The following is a 17,261-nucleotide window of genomic DNA, read 5'->3' as shown; positions in this document are numbered from 1 at the left end:
AATAAGAAATAAGCTCTATCATTGTTTGGGGATAATGTATTGTCCAATGGAAATATAAAGTTCACTCAGTTCATGCAGGCTGCAGCCTTTGGGAACTGCTGGGTTGCAATGGTTGGAGAGAGAGATAGATTTTGGGAGAAAAACTTGCCGGCTTTCCTTTTATGATTTCGACCCGTCGGAGTCTCGTTGGTGTGGCCATTCACTTGTGGCCTCTCCTTTAGCTAAGCCATTCTTCCATGATGAGCCCGCCACCCTGGCAAGGGAGGACACACACAAGCCCTCACTGGCGTTCGCTATAAAACGCTGTCACTGGATTTCCAGCGTTTCTCCTGGTGCATCTAAAGGGGTTGTTCCCCAGACCCTCTTTTATCCTTACTCACGGGGTCTCAGATGTCAATCAGGTTGGGATGATGCAATCCCTCAACCAGCCCACTCTGGTCGTCCCCTGAGGGGCTTCAATGAATAGTACAGTACTCAATACACAATTCCGTCTCCAAGAGACAATAGCCGTTATCAGGGGTTTTGTATCGCTGAGGGGCCAGGACATTCCAAACCCCTTGTGGATTCTGCGTGTCTCTGTCTCATTTCCTGGATCCCAGACCCGAATTAATAGCAATCTTGCGATTCTCAAAAAGGAGGGGGCGGCTCAGAGTTGCTGCACATTCATAACACAAGTTTATACATTGCTCTCAACTATGGATTCCTGCCTAATGTTTGGAGACAATAGTGATTCCACTTAGACCAAAAATGCTGAAACAATTCCACTGTGGTCACCTGGGTGTCAATCAACTGAAACCCCTAGCATTAATCTTTGTGTACTGGCCAGGCATAGATGAAGATGTCACACCCATATGTAAGCAGTGTACTCAGTGTTCTGTGGCAGCAAAGAATCCAAGTAGAGCCAATCCACAACCATGGCTTCAGGCTACCAGACCTTGGAGTCAAGTACGTACTGACTTTGCTGCCCCAATCAATGGGGTGTACTTACTTTGTCCTGGTTGAAGCCTATTCCAAATGGCCAGCAGTATTACTTATGAAGTTGACAACAGAGGCTACCATTCAACAGCTGCTGCAGTCTTCAGCTGCTTTGGGATGCCAGAAACACTTGTTTCTGACAACTTTCAGTTCACAAGTTTGCTGTATTCTTCCAGAACAGCAGAATTATCCACCCCCGTATCATCCACAGTCCAATGACCAAGCAGAGAAGTTTGTGGATACCTTCGTACTTTTGCTTCTAGAGTCAAGAGTAGAAGAAGAATCGGCTGAGGTTCTCAAGACATTTCTGCTAACATATCGCATCCAGGCCTCGGAAGTCTCCAGTGTTGGATGCATTGCTGTCACAGTTTCCAATATCCAAGACAGCAGATTATCAGATGCACAAAGACAGCTACACAGAACTTGGTCAATGGGAGAAGTTCAAGCTAAATTTATTATCAAAGTCAATATATGTCACCATATACAACCCTGAGATTTACTTTCTTGTAGGCAATCACAATAAATACAAGGAACACAATAGAATCAATGAAAGACTGTACTCAACAGGACAGGTAGCAAACTGTGTGTTTGTGTTGGTGGAAATAAAAACTGCAAATACAAAAAGAGAAGAGAAAAATAAATAATAAGCAAAAAATATAAAGAACAAGATGATTCCTGAAGCTGAGTCCATAGGTTGTGCAAGCCTGGAGCTGTAATGTGGACCAGACAGTATTGCAATGGTCAAGACCCCTGGGTCAGAAAGTGCTCTTCGAGTTTATCATAGACAGACATCCCTGGTGTTGCCACATCAAACAGTTGGGGTCACGTACTTCTGAAGGCACAACAGGTTTGTCAGATAAACACAGCTGGACCTCCATACCTTCATAGAAGGGTTCGATTTGCCCTGACTGAACCAACTGCCAGCGCCAGCACAGCCACAAGCAACATCACAGAGAGAATGTGACAGCCTACATCCATGAAGATGGATTGATCATCAGTGCAAGATGATTGTTCCAATGCAATTCAGCCGTCGGCTCAAATCCTACAGATAATCAGGCTTTTGAGGAAAAGGGGATAGCTACACTCATTTAAGGACTCTTGTTATTTCATGCTCATTATGATTGCTATTTATTTATATCTGCATTTGCAGTTTGTTTACAGTTCTTGATGTTTACAGACTCTGTATACTATTCTATAGATTTGCTAAGTATGCCTGCAGAAAAGAATCTCGGTTGTATGTGGCAACATGTATGTACTCTGATAGTAAATTTTACTTTGAACTTTCTTCAAGGAAGGTGTGTTATGGTAAGCTGAAACAACCAAGGTTTCTATAGGTTCTATAGGTTGGCTGACAACCAATGACTTAAGCTGCTTGTTAGGAACACAACCAATGTCATAAGTGTGCTTGTTAACTGTTTAAATAGTCATGCTCTTGATGCACTGAATTTTTTTTTTTTGTTTTTTGATTTTTACTAAATAAAGGTTCATTTCGTGTTCTGGCTTTTTTTTTTAAGATACAACATGGAACAAGCCCTACCCACCCAATAAGCCACAGCACCCAGCAACCCACCTATTTATTCTTAGCCTAAACTCGAGACAATTTACAATGGCCAATTGACCTACTTAACCAGAGCGTCTTTAGGCTGTGGGAGGAAACCAGAACACCCAAGGGAAACCCATGCGTTTATGGGGAGAATATACAGACACAGAGGATGCTGGAATTGAATTCCTTACTCTTAACAGCCCAAACTGCCATAACATTGTGCTAACTGCTGCACTAGTGGAGCACCTATGTTGTGTCCACTTTTTATCTCTAGGCTTCAGGTCTCATCAGTACTCATAGGCAAATGAACACATTTGTCTTCAACATTTTAAGTACTTTTACTCTTTCTTTAAAAAAGGGAAGTTTGTATATAAATGTATTTCACCTCCATAATGCTTTTGAAAGTATCTTCGTGTATCTTTGAAAAACTTTTCAATTTGGAAGTATGCTAAGAAGGCTAAAATGATAATTTAGGTCATTGCATTGATTCACTCTGGGGAAAAATAATACTAGTATCACTTGATTAAAGCTCAAATTTGTCAATGAAATATGTGTGTGTGTCTGTCTAGAATGCAGTTGGCTTTTAGAATAGGCTTCTGTTATAGTAAGCAATCTTTAATGCCAAGGGCATTAAGACAGAGTATTTACGTGTTGGCAATAGGCAGCACAGTTGCATCCAAAAAGTTTACTATCCACTCTACTGACAAATGCTTTGAAAGTCACTGCAATTTATGCAGACTATTGACGTACGTACTCAAGAGATTATAAAGCACAACCAATTGATTATTGATAGAATTGGCTGTTGGAATTTATTAAAGTCTTCTAAAGATTGTAACCAACTAGACAACTTGTGCGTTACAAAAGGCTGTAATGTTATAAAGGAGAGAATAGAAAAGTGGTTTGTGATCAGAAGATGTGAATCAATGGTGTGTGCCCCTATTGATGATGCAGTTAAGAGTGGTATTGTTACAGTAAAATTTGCTCAATATCAGCTAAGACTGGTTTGAATGTTTCAATGCATGCAGATCTCCATAATATTCAGTTTACAGAGGAGAAAACAAATACAGGACCTTTGGCAGCAGAGGCTATTCCAAAGGAGGTGAAATAAATCTTGAAGGAAGGAGGCATCTTTCCTGAACAAATATTTTGCATGGATGAGAGAGGCTCTTTCAGAAGAGGATGCTCTTATGCATGTTCATTTTAAGATGGAAGAAACAACTGCAAGCTTCAACAAAACCAGAGATCACTTTGCTGTTCTCACTGTGGGCAAAGCAGAAGGTGACTATAAGTTTAAAGCTTTTGTTATTGCAGCATTCTGTGACCTGAAGGCTGTAAAGAGACACTTGTAGACCAATTGGCCAGTGATGGGAGCTAACAAAGTCGGGATACTGGGTCACAATATCACATTTCTGCCCTTCTTTATCAAACAATATTGTGCAGGGAATAAACTGGACAAGTAGGACTTGTTAACAGTTGACAATGCCCATGGACACCAGGTTAACATTGATGACTTGATTAATAATGACCAGGTAGTACTTTCATTTCCTGGCACCAATCCCAGGGATCAAGGTGAAATTGTTACATTTGTAGCTTACTACCTACCGTTTGTAATGAGACATTGAATTAATTGACAATAAAACATGCCCATCATTCAGGAAGCTTGGAAGAAATGTAATATAATGGCTACTTTACCCTAGCTTGATAATAATAATGACTATCATATGGAAGTAATTACGGTCAGTGTGCATGTATGATGCCTTTTACATTAAAAAAATCTCTGAAATGTAAATAAAGCTGGGTTGGATGCAGTAGATCAGATTTACAGAAGAATTAATAGAATCACATATGGAGGATGTCTTAATGAAGAGGCATTGAAACAATGCAGATTGGTCACAGAGAGAACAAGGAACCATCAGCATCACATTCAAGAATAGCTACTTCAATTATATGGTTCTTGAACCAGACATCAAAACCCTAATCACTGTTGTTTAGCAACAATATGATCACTTTGCAATGTTCTTTCTATTAAAACAAAATTTGTTTTTATTTGTCTGTCTTGTGAGTATTGCTTTCAGTGTATGATGCTGTGTGCCTGTGATCCTACTGCAAATAAGTTTTTCCATTGTACCTGAACATAAATGTACTTAAACATGTGACAGTAAATTTGACTTTGACTTCTTGCTGTTGCCAACATCAAAACTGTTCATTATAAAAAGGTTTTTGAGGGGTTCTGCATATGGAGAAATCAAGAGCCATCTTTGGAGATGTTGATCCCAAAATGGAGCTAGAATTAATTACAATAATAAGATGAAAAATACTGTATTTCGCAAAATGGAGCTTTCTCAGTGGAAGAGAACTATCCAGATAACCACTTCAAGGCAAATACATTACTCATCCATGAACAGTCACAGAAAGTGCCCTAGCTGTCTGATACTGCAACTCCACATGCCTGCTTGTTTATGGTTATTTCTCACCTTGTTTTCAAAAAATTGTTTCAAAGAAGATTCTATATGCACTGGCCTTTGATGAAGAGACTTTCAAGGACTGGCAATATCCTGAGTGAAGACATTTCACCTATTTAATTTTCATTCATAATAGGCAGTTGTTGAGATAAATAGAAACAAATGCTAGTTTTCAGATATGTGTAGAAATGCTTAAGCTGAGGTTGAGTGAGACTAGAATTGGAGGTCAAAGGTTAACTGAAATATTTAAAAAGATCTAAGGAGGAACTTCACACAGGGTGGTGCGATTGTGGAATGAGCGGCCAGCAAAAGTGGGAGATGCAGGTTTGATTGCAATGTTTAAAAGTAGTTTGGATGAGTTCTTGGATGGGAGGGATATGAAGGGACAGGTATGGGTGGATGGAACTAGGCAGAATAACTGTTCAACACAGATTAAATGGGGCAAAAGGCCTGTTTCTTTGTTTTAATATTCTGTGGTTCTGACTTCATTTAGTCCAGTCACAGCACATGAGCACTTCTCAAAAACAAACATAAATGTTTTTGCACATGTGATTTTAACATTTGTTTTTGAAGGCTGAAGACCAATCATTTAAAAACCAAAGTTGTATTCGGTGGCTTGTAGAACAAATCAATCTGAATCATGATGATCATAACCTTGTAGGTTTCTTATAATAGTAGAAGCCAGGCTTTTGTAATTTGGATATTTGAGTCTTGGAGAGGGAATTAGGAGGTTGTGGAGTTTCCATGCACTGTGTCATTGTCTTTTGAAATGCCAGAGAGTGAGAATTTTATGTGAGTTGAAGAAATTCTAGAGTTGTTGTAATGCATTTTGTAATTGGTAAACCCTGTGACAGAAGGTGTGAATAGAAAACATAGAAAACCTACAGCACAATACAGGCCCTTTGGCCTACAAAGCTGTGCCGAACATATCCTTACCTTAGAACGACCTAGGCTTACCCATAGCCCTCTATTTGTCTTAGCTCCATGTACCTATCAATGAATGTTGAAGATTTCTGGAAAAGATGTCAATCAATTAGACATATAGTAGTATATTTTTTCTTAAGCAATTGAAGAGCCATACCCATTTGGACAAATGGAGTGTACCCCATCCAATTCCTAGTTGTGTCCTGGAGATGATGGAAGATGTTAGTCAGCAATGTCAACAAAAGAGCTGGTCATTGACTTCAGGGGAGGATGGCAGTGCATATGCTCCTGTCACAAGATTGAGAGCTTCATTGTCCAAGGACATCAATAACCAGTCCTGCCCAACCACATTGATATCACAGTGAAGAAAACTCAACAAAACTCAACAATGCTTGCGCTACTTAGCAGACTAAAGAAATTAGGTATGTCCCTGTCAACTCTTATCAATTTTTCTATGCACCATAAAAAGTATCCTATCTGGATGCAAAACTGTTTGGTATGACAGCTGCTCGATATGTGACCTCAAGAAACTGCAGAGAATTGTGGACACAGTTCAGCACGTGACAGAAACCAGCTTCTCCTCAATGGACTCACTGCCTCAGTAAAGCAGCCAGCATAATCATGGACACTACCCAGCCCGGACATTTGTTCTCCTCCCCTCTCCCATCAGGCAGAAGATACAAAAGCCTGAAAGTGTGTACCACCTGGCTCAAGGACAGCTTCTACCTTGCTGTTAAAAGAGTATTAAATGGTGCCCTAGTCCAATAAGATGGACTCTTAGCCTCATAATCTACCTCATTATCATCTTGCACTTCGTTTATCTGCACTACACTCAGTATTGTAATATTATTGTTTTAACTTGTTCTACTTCAATATACTGTGTAATGATTTGATCTGTATGTATAGTATGCAAGACAAGCTTTTCACTGTATCTCAATATATGTAACAATAAAAACTATATAACCTCATAAGCTTGTTCAGCATCGTAATAAGTAACTTTTTATGTCAAATCCCAGCAAATGTGTTTCCGGAAATGCAAATACTCCACTGGATCCCTGTTAACATTAATTGTTTCATTCTCAAAGTTTAGCAAATTTGTTAATAAAATAATATTGATTTAGTTTACTTCTCTTATGATTTTTTAACTATCTTGCTGTTGCCACCTTAATTGATTCAATTTTCCCAAGGACAGTTATTAGGCTGAATGCCTATAATTTCATCCTTTCTACCTCTCTCCATTTTTGTATAGTGGTGTTACATTTGCAGTTTTCCAACCTAGACCATTTTGGTGAATAACAATCAACACATCCTTCTCTATAGCCACTTCCTTGAAGCCCAAGAATGCAGACCATACAGATCTAGGAACATTTTATCGAGTAACAATGCTGAAGTTCCTTCCTATTTATATACTCGGAAAAGCTCTTTGTATCTTCCTCAAACACGAGGAAATCTGCAGATGCTGGAATTTCAAGCAGCACACACAAAATGCTGGAGGAACGCAACAGGCCAGGCAGCATCTATAGGAAAAAGTACAGTCGATGTTTCAGGCCGAGACGTCGACTGTACCTCTTCCTATAGATGCTGCCTGGCCTGCTGCGTTCCACCAGCATTTTGTGTATACTATTATCTTTTCCCTATTGCTTTTAGTCATTTTTCTTTATAATGTGTAGTCAATTTAATTAACTAAGTTCGGTTTGTGGGGACATTTGGAGAAGACTTTTTTGTTTCTGACCATAAGTAAAAAGCAATCTCATCCTTTGATTCCTTCTCAAGTTATTGAGTGTACTGTATAATTAACCCAGATATGTTTATTTTTAAATTAGTACCTTAGATTTAAAGAGACACATTTATAAGCAAAATAATATACTTGCAGTGTATCAAATGGTTCACTTTAGTGATGCTTAGGTACATTAGATAGATTCCTGCAATGAGCATAAATAAAACAGACCTATAGTCACTGGAATTTAAAAATATTAGAGTTGAACCACATTAAGACAAGGTTTTCAAGGTTTTGATAAGGTAGACCCTGAGAGACTTCGGTTTCAGCTAGGTAACCTAGAGCATGGAGCAAAGTTATATTGAAAAGATAGATGATAGAGACAAGGAAAACCACTTTCTACAAAGATGCTGAAATCTTTAAGATACTTACCTCAACTAGCTATGGATGCGTGATCAATGAAAATGTATAAGGTTAAAATTAAAAATTTGAGAACACAAATGGAACAGTTAAATAATGGATATAAATATATTTTTATTAATATGAAACTATTTTGGCTTTTACTTTATATAGACATTTTGAAAGTGTTTTGCTTTAATATGTAATTGTTCACATGCTTCTCTGAAATTCACCTTTGATAAATTTCTCTTTGAAATATCTTTTCTAAGTTCCATCTGAATCCTTGGGCTTTATGACAAACATTGAATAACTCAGTTCTGACTGATTGAGCTTTTACCAGTCAGTATTCATGAGATTCTTTCAGATTTAAAGCTTTGTGTCTTCTCAGCAAAATATTTAATTGTAATTTTCCTGCTGGTTGTCTTTCAGCAATCCTAAGTCAGTAAATGAAAGACTGAACAAGAAAGTAAACAATGACGTGTCACTCCGAATTCAAAATTTATCCTGTTTGGTGCACAATATTAAATTGTATTATCAGGTAAGTGATCATGTAAGAAATCCATTGCTTTTAATCTGTTTAATTCTTAGAACGTAATTTCTTCATTCCAGTCTTCATATCTTGAATGAATGTGTTATTTGAAGTTACTAAAGACTTGAACTAAAAGCATGTTTTGAACTCTGTAGAACAGCTTTATAGTTAAAGTATTTGCTTCAGTGATTATTTGAATTTAAATATTGTGGGAAAAGCCAGTGGAGTGTAAAATAGACAATTTTCTGTTGTCCATTCTACATTACTCCCCCAAAACCATGTCTACATCATACAGTGTGTGTAAAGTTGAATGGATGGTTCCTTCAGTTTCTTCCCGGTCCTTATGTAATCTAGGATTTTTATCCATTGTTGCTAATTTGTCAACCAATGCCAAAATGTTATTTGTCCCCTCTTTAAGTTTCTATGGATCATATAATAATTACATCATATGTAAGTATTGCTGTTATGATCCTTTCCCTTTTACTAGCTTGAATCCTCTGCTGTGAGATTCTTTTCATATTAAACTGAGTTTGAACTTCCACAATTGATCCTAGTAAGATAATTAACACACTGATATAGCTGGACTGCAAATCTTCATACATCCCACCAACTGCTGTATATCCCCAATCTTCTACTGAACTCCAAAAACTTAGTGGTCCTTTCTCTGACTTCAAAAATGGAAGCAAGAATTGATTTCAAATTCTTCTTGCTAGAATTCATTCCATGCTTTGTTTCAGTATTCCTCAACATCTTATTTCATCCCTGCATCCTATCCTTTCTCTTACTTGGGATTGTTGTGTGTCAGTCTCTTTCATTTCAACTGCAGTGATATCACATAGCAACTCTGAAATTATTTTTATACTTAACTTGAATTTGCTTTTTGATCTGCATTGTTGATCATTTTATTTGGTTATCTTTACCTAATTTCTAATGTCTACTATGTCCATATTTTTCTCATTCCCCATAACTGATTATCTGTACCATCTTGCCTTGTCACAGTGTGCAGTACTGTCATTGAAATAACAGATATGGAATTATACAAATTCCAAGGATATTCCCAGCATCCTTTTCAAACATAGCCCTTCTATACCATGAAGTTCATCTGAGTGGATAACTGGGAAGGAAGGTATAATCATGATCTTGTGCATTCCTCAAAATTTGGTTGTTGCACTAACAAAACAATCTGTTACTTTGAGTAATAGAGGATACCAAACATTTCTTCAGATACATAATGTGTAAAAGAGAGTGAGAGTGGATATTGGAGCACTGGAAAATGATGCTGAAGAGGTAGTAAGGGAAGGACAACCAATAATGGACGAACTGAATAAGTATTTTTCATCAGTTTTCACTGTGAAAGACACAAGCAATATGGTGGAAGTTCAAGAGTATCAGAGGCCAGAAGTGCGAGAAGGTCTGAAGTTAGGATGTTACCTGGACCAGATGGTGTACACCTCAGGGTTCTGAAAGAGGTGGCTGAAGAGATTGCAAAGGCATTAGTAATGATCTTTCAATAATCAATGGATTCTACCCTGGTTCCAGAAGACTGGAAAATTGCAAATGTCACTCCACTCTTCAAGAAGGGAGAGGCAGAAGAAAGGAAATTATAGGCCAGTTAGTCTGACCTCAGTGGTTGGAAAGATGTTGGGGTACATGATAAAAATAGGCTGTAGTCAGCATAGTTTTCTCAAGGGAAAGTGTTGCCTGACAAATCTGTTGAAATTCCTTGAAGAAATAACAAGCAGGATAGACAAAGGAGAATCGGTTGATGTTGTGTACTTGGATTTTCAGAAGGCCTTTGACAAGGTGCCACACTTAAGGCTGCTTAACAAGCTAAGAGCTCGTTGTATTACTGAAAAGATACTTGCATGGATAAAGCTGTGGCTGATTAGCAGGAGGGAAAGAATGGGAATAAAGGGAGCCTTTTCTGGTTTTCTGCTGGTTGAGACTGCTTTTTTTTACGTTATTTGTCAATGACTTGGATAATGGAATTGATAGCTTTGTTTCAAAGTTTGTGGACAATACAAAGGTAGGTGGTGGGGCAGGTAGTTTTGAGGAAGTAGAGTGTACAGAAGTACTTAGATTAGGAGAATGGGGAAAGAAGTGGCAGATGGAACACAGCATCAGGAAGTGTATGGTCATGTTCTTTGGTGGAAGGAATAAAAGGTGAACTATTTTTTAAATGTAGAGAGAATTCAAAGATCTCAGCTGCAAAGGGACGTGGGAGTCCTTGTGCAGGATTCCCTAAATGTTAAATTGCAGGTTGAGTCTGTGGTGAGGAAGGCAAAAGTGATGTTGGCATTCATTTCAAGAGCACTAGAATATTAAAGCAAGAATGTAATGTTGAGGCTTTATAAAGCACTGGCAAGTCCTCACTTAAAGTATTGTGAGAAATTTTGGGCCCCTTATCTTAGAAAAAATGTGCTAACACTGAAGAGAGTTCAAAGGAAGTTCACAAAAATGCTTCCAGGATTGATCAGTTTGCCATATGAAAGCGTTTCATGGCTTTGGGCATATATTCACTAGAATTCATGATAGTGAGGAGGAGACCTATTGAATCAACACTGAATTGTTGTAAATGTTCATCAAGAAATACAGCTTTTCATGTCAAAATGGACAAGGTAGGGTGAATTCTGAATAACATGCATTATGTAACCTCTGCCAAGTTAAGGATTTAGATTAAGAACACATCAGTAATTCGGAACTAAGCAGTAGCATATTTATAATTTTAAAACATGCAACCAGTTAGTGTTGAATTTCTGATTGAGATGCTGCAGGCAACTAATGTTTAGTCTAGGTCCTTGGAACAAATGTGAGACATTAAGATCAAAAGTGGGAGTGATCAATTTAGTAACTTTGGAAATTTCTTGGTGGAAAAATAAATAACTAAAAGCTATAGGGTTAGGATTTGGAAAATACTGTTTTAAATAATGGAAAATGGCCTAATGAGTTTGTGTTAGATTTTGTGCTCTATTTGAGACTGCTCCCATTTTCCTCATCAAAATTGTTCAGTGTAAGACACATCTTTATTTTTCCCTACCATGGTTGTGCTGCCTCCCTTGAATATTTCAGTACCACAGTTCGAAATGGTGATTACTCCAGGGGTGGGATCCAAAGTAAGAATTTGGTTGAAGGGGTTTGACTGTTCAAAGATTCAAGAAAACAATCATATGAATTGTGTAATAGAAGTAGAGGTCCCATGAGATCAGAAGGCTAGCTACAGATGTTAGCAGGTGAGTTCAACCACATACTTCTGGACATGGACAGAAGCTGGTTAGGCTCACCCAACAACATTTGAAGTTATTTTATGCTGGGAAGTTCCTTGATTATAGAAGCCTAGGGTTGGAAATAGCAAGGAAATCTCAATGGAAAGGTGACATAAGAGACTGCAAATGTTCCAGATGAAGGGTATCAACTTGAATTGTCATCTGAACATTTCCCTGCACAAATGTTGCTTGATCAGCTGAGTTCCTCCAACTCTCATTTCTCTGAAACTTTGGCCAAAGAAACTCTAAGTTTTTAAATCTCCACCTCTGATTCTCTGAGCTTTGGCTCATGGACTTCTGGCATTCTCCTGAAGTCAATAATGAGTTTGTTGATCTTGATGACATTGCGTAAGAGGTTATTGTTATGGCACCACTCAGCCAGATTTTTAATTCCCTCCTATATGTCACTTGAACCCGATGGAGGCCAATATTCTTGCAGGCAGGTTTGTTAGAGCTGTTGGCAAGGGTTTTAAACTAATTTGGCAGGGGGTGGGAACTGGAATGAAGGGATTTAAGATAGGTCAGATGGTAAAACAACAAAGCTAGTGTGTAGTCAGACTGTCAGGAAGGTTAGGCAGATAATAGGGCAAAATTGCAGCCAGCAGGGTGAGTATCAGTGCATTGGGGATGCAAATCAAAAAGAGTAGCAAATACAACACTGTGTTATATCTTAATGTACGGAGTATAAGAAATAAGGTGGATGATCTTGTTGCACTATTACAGATTGTCAGGTATGATGTTGTGGCCGTCACTGAATCATGGCTGATGGATGGTTATAGTTGAGAGCTGAATGTCCAAGATTACACGTTGTATCGGAGGGATAAGAAGGTAGGCAGAGGGGTTGTTATGGCTCCACTGGTAAAGAATGGTATCACATCAGTAGAAAGATGTAACATCAGGTTGTTCAATCCTTGTGAGTTGAGTTAAAAAACTGCAAGGGTAAAAGGACCCTGATGTCAGTTATATACAGGCTGGGATTTGGACCACAGGATACATCAGGAAATAGAAAAGGCATGTCAAAAGGGCAATGTTATGATAGTCATGGGAGTTGTAACATACAGGTGAATTAGAGAAATTAAGTTGGAAATGAATCTCAAGAGAGTGAGTTTATTGAATCCCTACAAGATGGCTTTAAGCAGTTTGTCATTGAGCCTGTTGTTGTTGTTCGTCCTTTGGAGTCGAAGACGACCATGACTTCTGTCAGGTGGAGGGTTTGTGACTGTGGGTCCGGAGGTGACTGGTGAGGCCAATCCGGACCCTGAAAGCTCGCCCACATGTGGGACACATGAGGATAGGTACTGCAGTGGAAGTGGAGGTAGCTTGAGCCTTGCGCGCGGCGCGTTTCCTCTGAGCCTCTGTGGTGTGTCTGATTTCTGCTGCATACGCTCCTTTAGTGGTCCTGCTCCACCAGGTTGGGTGGTCCAGAGCAAGCAATTCCCAGCTACTGGGATTGATGTTGTGGTCTTTGAGGGATACTTTGAGGCAGTCTTTGAAACGTTTCTTCTGCCCTCCAACTGAGTGCCCTGGCTCAGTTCCCCATACAGCAGCTGTTTTGGTAGTTGACTGTCAGACATCCTGACGACATGACCAGCCCATCTGGCTTGGACTTTCTGTAGGAGGGTGTAGACTCTGTGGGTGCTAGCCTGCTCCAGGACCTCCGTGTCTGGGACTTTGTCCTGCCATCGTACGTGGAGAAGTCTGCGGAGGCAGCTCAAGTGGAAGTGGTTGAGCTGTTTAGCGTGTCTGCTGTAGACAGTTCAGGTCTCGCTGGCATAGAGGAGGGTGGTGAGAACCTGTGCTCGGTAGACCTTCAGCTTGGTGGTAAGGCTGAGTCCTCTCCGCTCCCATACATTCTCACGGAGTCTCCCAAAGGCGGCACTGGCTTTGGCAATTCTGTTGCTGATCTCTGCATCTATGTTCACCGCTCATGATAGAGTACTGCCCAGATAGTAAAGCTGTCGACTGCCAGTAGCTTCTGCCCCTTTACTGTGATGTGTGGTTCCTGGTAGGGCTTTCTGGGTGCAGGCTGGTACATAACTTCGGTCTTTTTGGTGCTGATTGTAAGTCCAAAATTGTGACAGGCTCGTGAAAAGCAGTCCATTTCTCGCTGCATCTTGTGCTCTGTGCTGGCGTTGAGGGCGCAATCATCAGCGAATAAGAGGTCTCTTTACCTTTGTAATAGCCTGTAGACACTGGAGGTTGAATAGCCCACCGCCAGTCCTGTATCTGATGTGTATACCATCTTGACAATTGCAGAAGGCATCATTCAGCTTAGCAGAGAAGACCATGCTAAAGAGTGTAGGGGCGAGAACGCATCCTTGCTTCACACCGTTCGTCACTGGGAAGGCTTCTGACTCGTCACCATCATCCAAAACTTTCACCATCATGCCATTGTGGAACTGCCGAACAATCGTGATGAACCTGCTAAGGCAGCCAAACTTCACCATTATCTTCCATAAGCCATCTCTGCTGACTGTATCAAATGCCTTGGTCAGATCGACGAAAGTCATAAGGAGGTCGCTGTGCTGCTCTTGACATTTTTCCTGGAGTTGGCGTGCAGCAAATAACATGTCGACAGTTCCACGCTCTGCACAGAAGCCACACTGGCTTTCTGGGAGGAGACCTTGCTCAAGGTGTTGGAGAAGGCGATTAAGCAGGATGCGAGCCAAGATCTTCCCAGCTATGGACAGGAGGGAGATGCCTCGGTGATTGACACAAGACTGGCGGTTGCCTTTCCTCTTGTAGATGTGGGCTATGCTGGCATCTTTCAACTGTTGTGGGATCTTTCCTTCGTTCCACATAGACTGGTAGAGCTCAGTGAGCTTCTGCATCATGAATGGGCCTCCTGCTTTGTAGACTTCAGCAGGGATTGCATCTGATCCTGGTGCTTTGCTACAAGAAAGTTGCCTGATGGCTTTTCTGACTTTTTCTTCTGTGGGGAGGTTGTCAAGGTCCAGGTTGATCTCCACCTGAGGTAGGCAAGCAATGGCCTTAACATTGATTTCGGCAGGGCGGTTGAGGACCTGGTTGAAGTGTTCAGCCCATCTCTCCAAAATCTGCTTTTTCTCTGTCAGCAGCCAAGTCCTATCTGCACTGAGGAGGGGGGAGGAGCCAGAGGACTGAGGTCCATACATAGCCTTCAAAGCATCGTAGAAACACTTGGTGTCGTGATGGTCTGCGTAGCCCTGGATCTCATCGGCCTTATTGCTGAACCAGACATCCTGCATCTCACGGAGTTACTTCTGCACTTTCCGTCTTGCACTGGTGAAGGCATCTATCTTTGCTTGTGATGTGGGATCGTTCTGGTGCGCACTGAACAGTTGGTGTTTCTCTGACAACAGTGCCTGTATCTCCTCATCGTTCTCATCGAACCAGTCTTGATGTCTGCGGATTGCTGGTCCGAGGTGTTCGAGAGCGGTAGAGTAGACTGCATCTCTGAAAGCCGTCCACTGCTCTTCAATGCTGGTGTGGTCATCTTGGGGTGTGTCAAGCAGCCTGCTATCTAGGTCTTCTCAAAATTCTTCTGCAGCTATGCTGCTCTTCAGCTTGGAGACATTGAGCCTCTTTACAGTCTTCTGACCTTGGGATCTTCTCACAGGCAGGATGCGAAGTTTAAACTTGGACACTATGAATCGATGATCCGTTCAGCAGTCGGCACCACATATGGCCTTTGTCACTCTCACGTCTTGCCAGTCCCTCTTTCTGGTGATGACATAGTCAATCAGATGTCAGTGCCTGGAGCGTGGATGCATCCAAGCTGTCTTGTTACGGGTAGGGAGGCGGAATGGGGTGTTGGTGATGACAAGGTCATGCATAGCACAGGTCTTGAGGAGCAGCAGGCCATTGCTGTTACACTTGCCAATACCATGTCTTCCAAGAATCCCTTCCCAGGTCTGGTAATCTGTCCCCACTCTGGTGTTAAAGTCCCCGAGGACAATAAGCTTCTCTGACTGTGGGACTGCTGCTATGAGGGCATCAAGTTCTCATAGGACTTATCTTTGATATCATCTGGGTTGGTCATTGTTGGGGCATATGCAATGATCAGCGTTGCACTCCTCTTATTGCCAAGTGGGAGCCGAAGCGTCATCAGGCGATCGTTGATGCCCTCTGGAAGCTTGGCAAGATTACAAGCGAGGTGGGATCGGATGGCAAATCCAACGCCAGCCTCTCGTTCAGTGCTGCTGCGACCGCTCCAGAAGAAGGTGTACCCACCACCACATTCTGTAAGCTGGCCCTTGTCTGCTAGGGGTGTTTCGCTGAGTGCTGCAATGTCCACATTATAGCGGGCTAGTTCTTTCACGACCAGTGCTGTTCTTCTTTCTGGTCTGACAGCCTTGGTGATGTCAAGCAGAGTTTGCACGTTCCACGTGCTAAGGTTGAGCACCTTCACTTTCGACTTCTTTGTAGTTCGACCACTGAGTGGGATCCCCGCCAGCCGCGGTGTGCTGGCCAGGGTAAGATGAAGCAGGCTATGTTTGAGGCACCTTTTCTAGCCCCTTCCTCCATGGAGGTGAGCAGAGCGATTCCTAAAGAGGACTGCTCAGACAGCCAGAGGGCAGCCGAGCTCCACTGCTGCTTCATTGCAGCAGAGAACGACCCATTGCCCTGGGCCACCTCTGTGCACGTTTGTGACTACAGCTTCCAGTGTATCCACACCTGCTGCTTGGCCACTCGCCCATCGCCACAGGACTTGAAGTTTTTCAGCGGAATGGGTTTGGAGTTGTGACTTGCGCTTGACTTGGATTAAAGTGAGGGAGAGTTGCGCAAATCATCAGCCTCACTCTCTTGTCCCGACCTATCTGTATCCAGTTGCAAGACGGAGTCAAGATGGCTGGAGATAAGTCGGGATGCAGTCGATGGCCAGCAGTGTCCTACATGTCTCACTGTGCCCTGATTGCGCTTCACAACGCTTTGCTGGGTCCGCCTTTCTACTCGTTGGACCGCCAAGAGGTGGTCTCCTCCGCATAGTCCGCTGAATTCAGTCTTTGCATGCGTAGGTAGACAAGCCCTAACTCACTGAGGGTGTGAGGCCCATCGGCTACCCTCACCAGGTTTTGCCAGCCAGTCGAAGCCGTTGCCCGGGGTGTGGCCGCTGTTGCATGCAAACAGCTACAAGGAACCACTGGTGAGAACTGAGTGTCAGGTGCGGACCAATGCGGATGAACTACTCAGAAGAGTACGATGTGTTCCCCGTCAGAGGTACTACCTCTCCCTGACACCCCATACACCCCTACTAGGGGATCAGCTATACTGGATTGGGTGTTAAGTAATGAAGTGGAGATGATTAGGGAACTTAAGGTAAAAGAGCCCTCAGGAGCCAGTGATCACAATACGATTGAGGACAACTTGAAATTTGATGGGGACAAAGTAAAGTCTGACATACCAATATTTCAGTGTAGTAAAGGAAATTACAAATGGTTTGAGAGAGGAGTTGGCCAAAGTAAGTTGG

The 17,261-nt window shown here is 41.5% G+C and overlaps 1 protein-coding gene across 18 annotated transcripts in view; it reads left to right on the top strand.

The window, feature by feature from the left end:
* The window catches only part of LOC140730487 (girdin-like), a 282,300-nt gene that overhangs the window by 18,032 nt on the left and 247,007 nt on the right, over positions 1–17,261 (top strand). For all 18 annotated transcript variants that reach the window (XM_073050988.1, XM_073050990.1, XM_073050989.1 and 15 more), the window contains exon 3: positions 8,450–8,558. In XM_073050988.1, the coding sequence (XP_072907089.1) occupies positions 8,450–8,558 (109 nt within the window). The remainder of the gene's footprint in view (positions 1–8,449; positions 8,559–17,261) is intronic.

This window comes from Hemitrygon akajei, chromosome 7, assembly GCF_048418815.1.
Source record: "Hemitrygon akajei chromosome 7, sHemAka1.3, whole genome shotgun sequence".
Taxonomy (NCBI): Eukaryota; Metazoa; Chordata; class Chondrichthyes; order Myliobatiformes; family Dasyatidae; genus Hemitrygon; species Hemitrygon akajei.
Note: the sequence above shows the minus strand (reverse complement) of the source record. Positions and strands in the feature narration are given on the sequence as shown.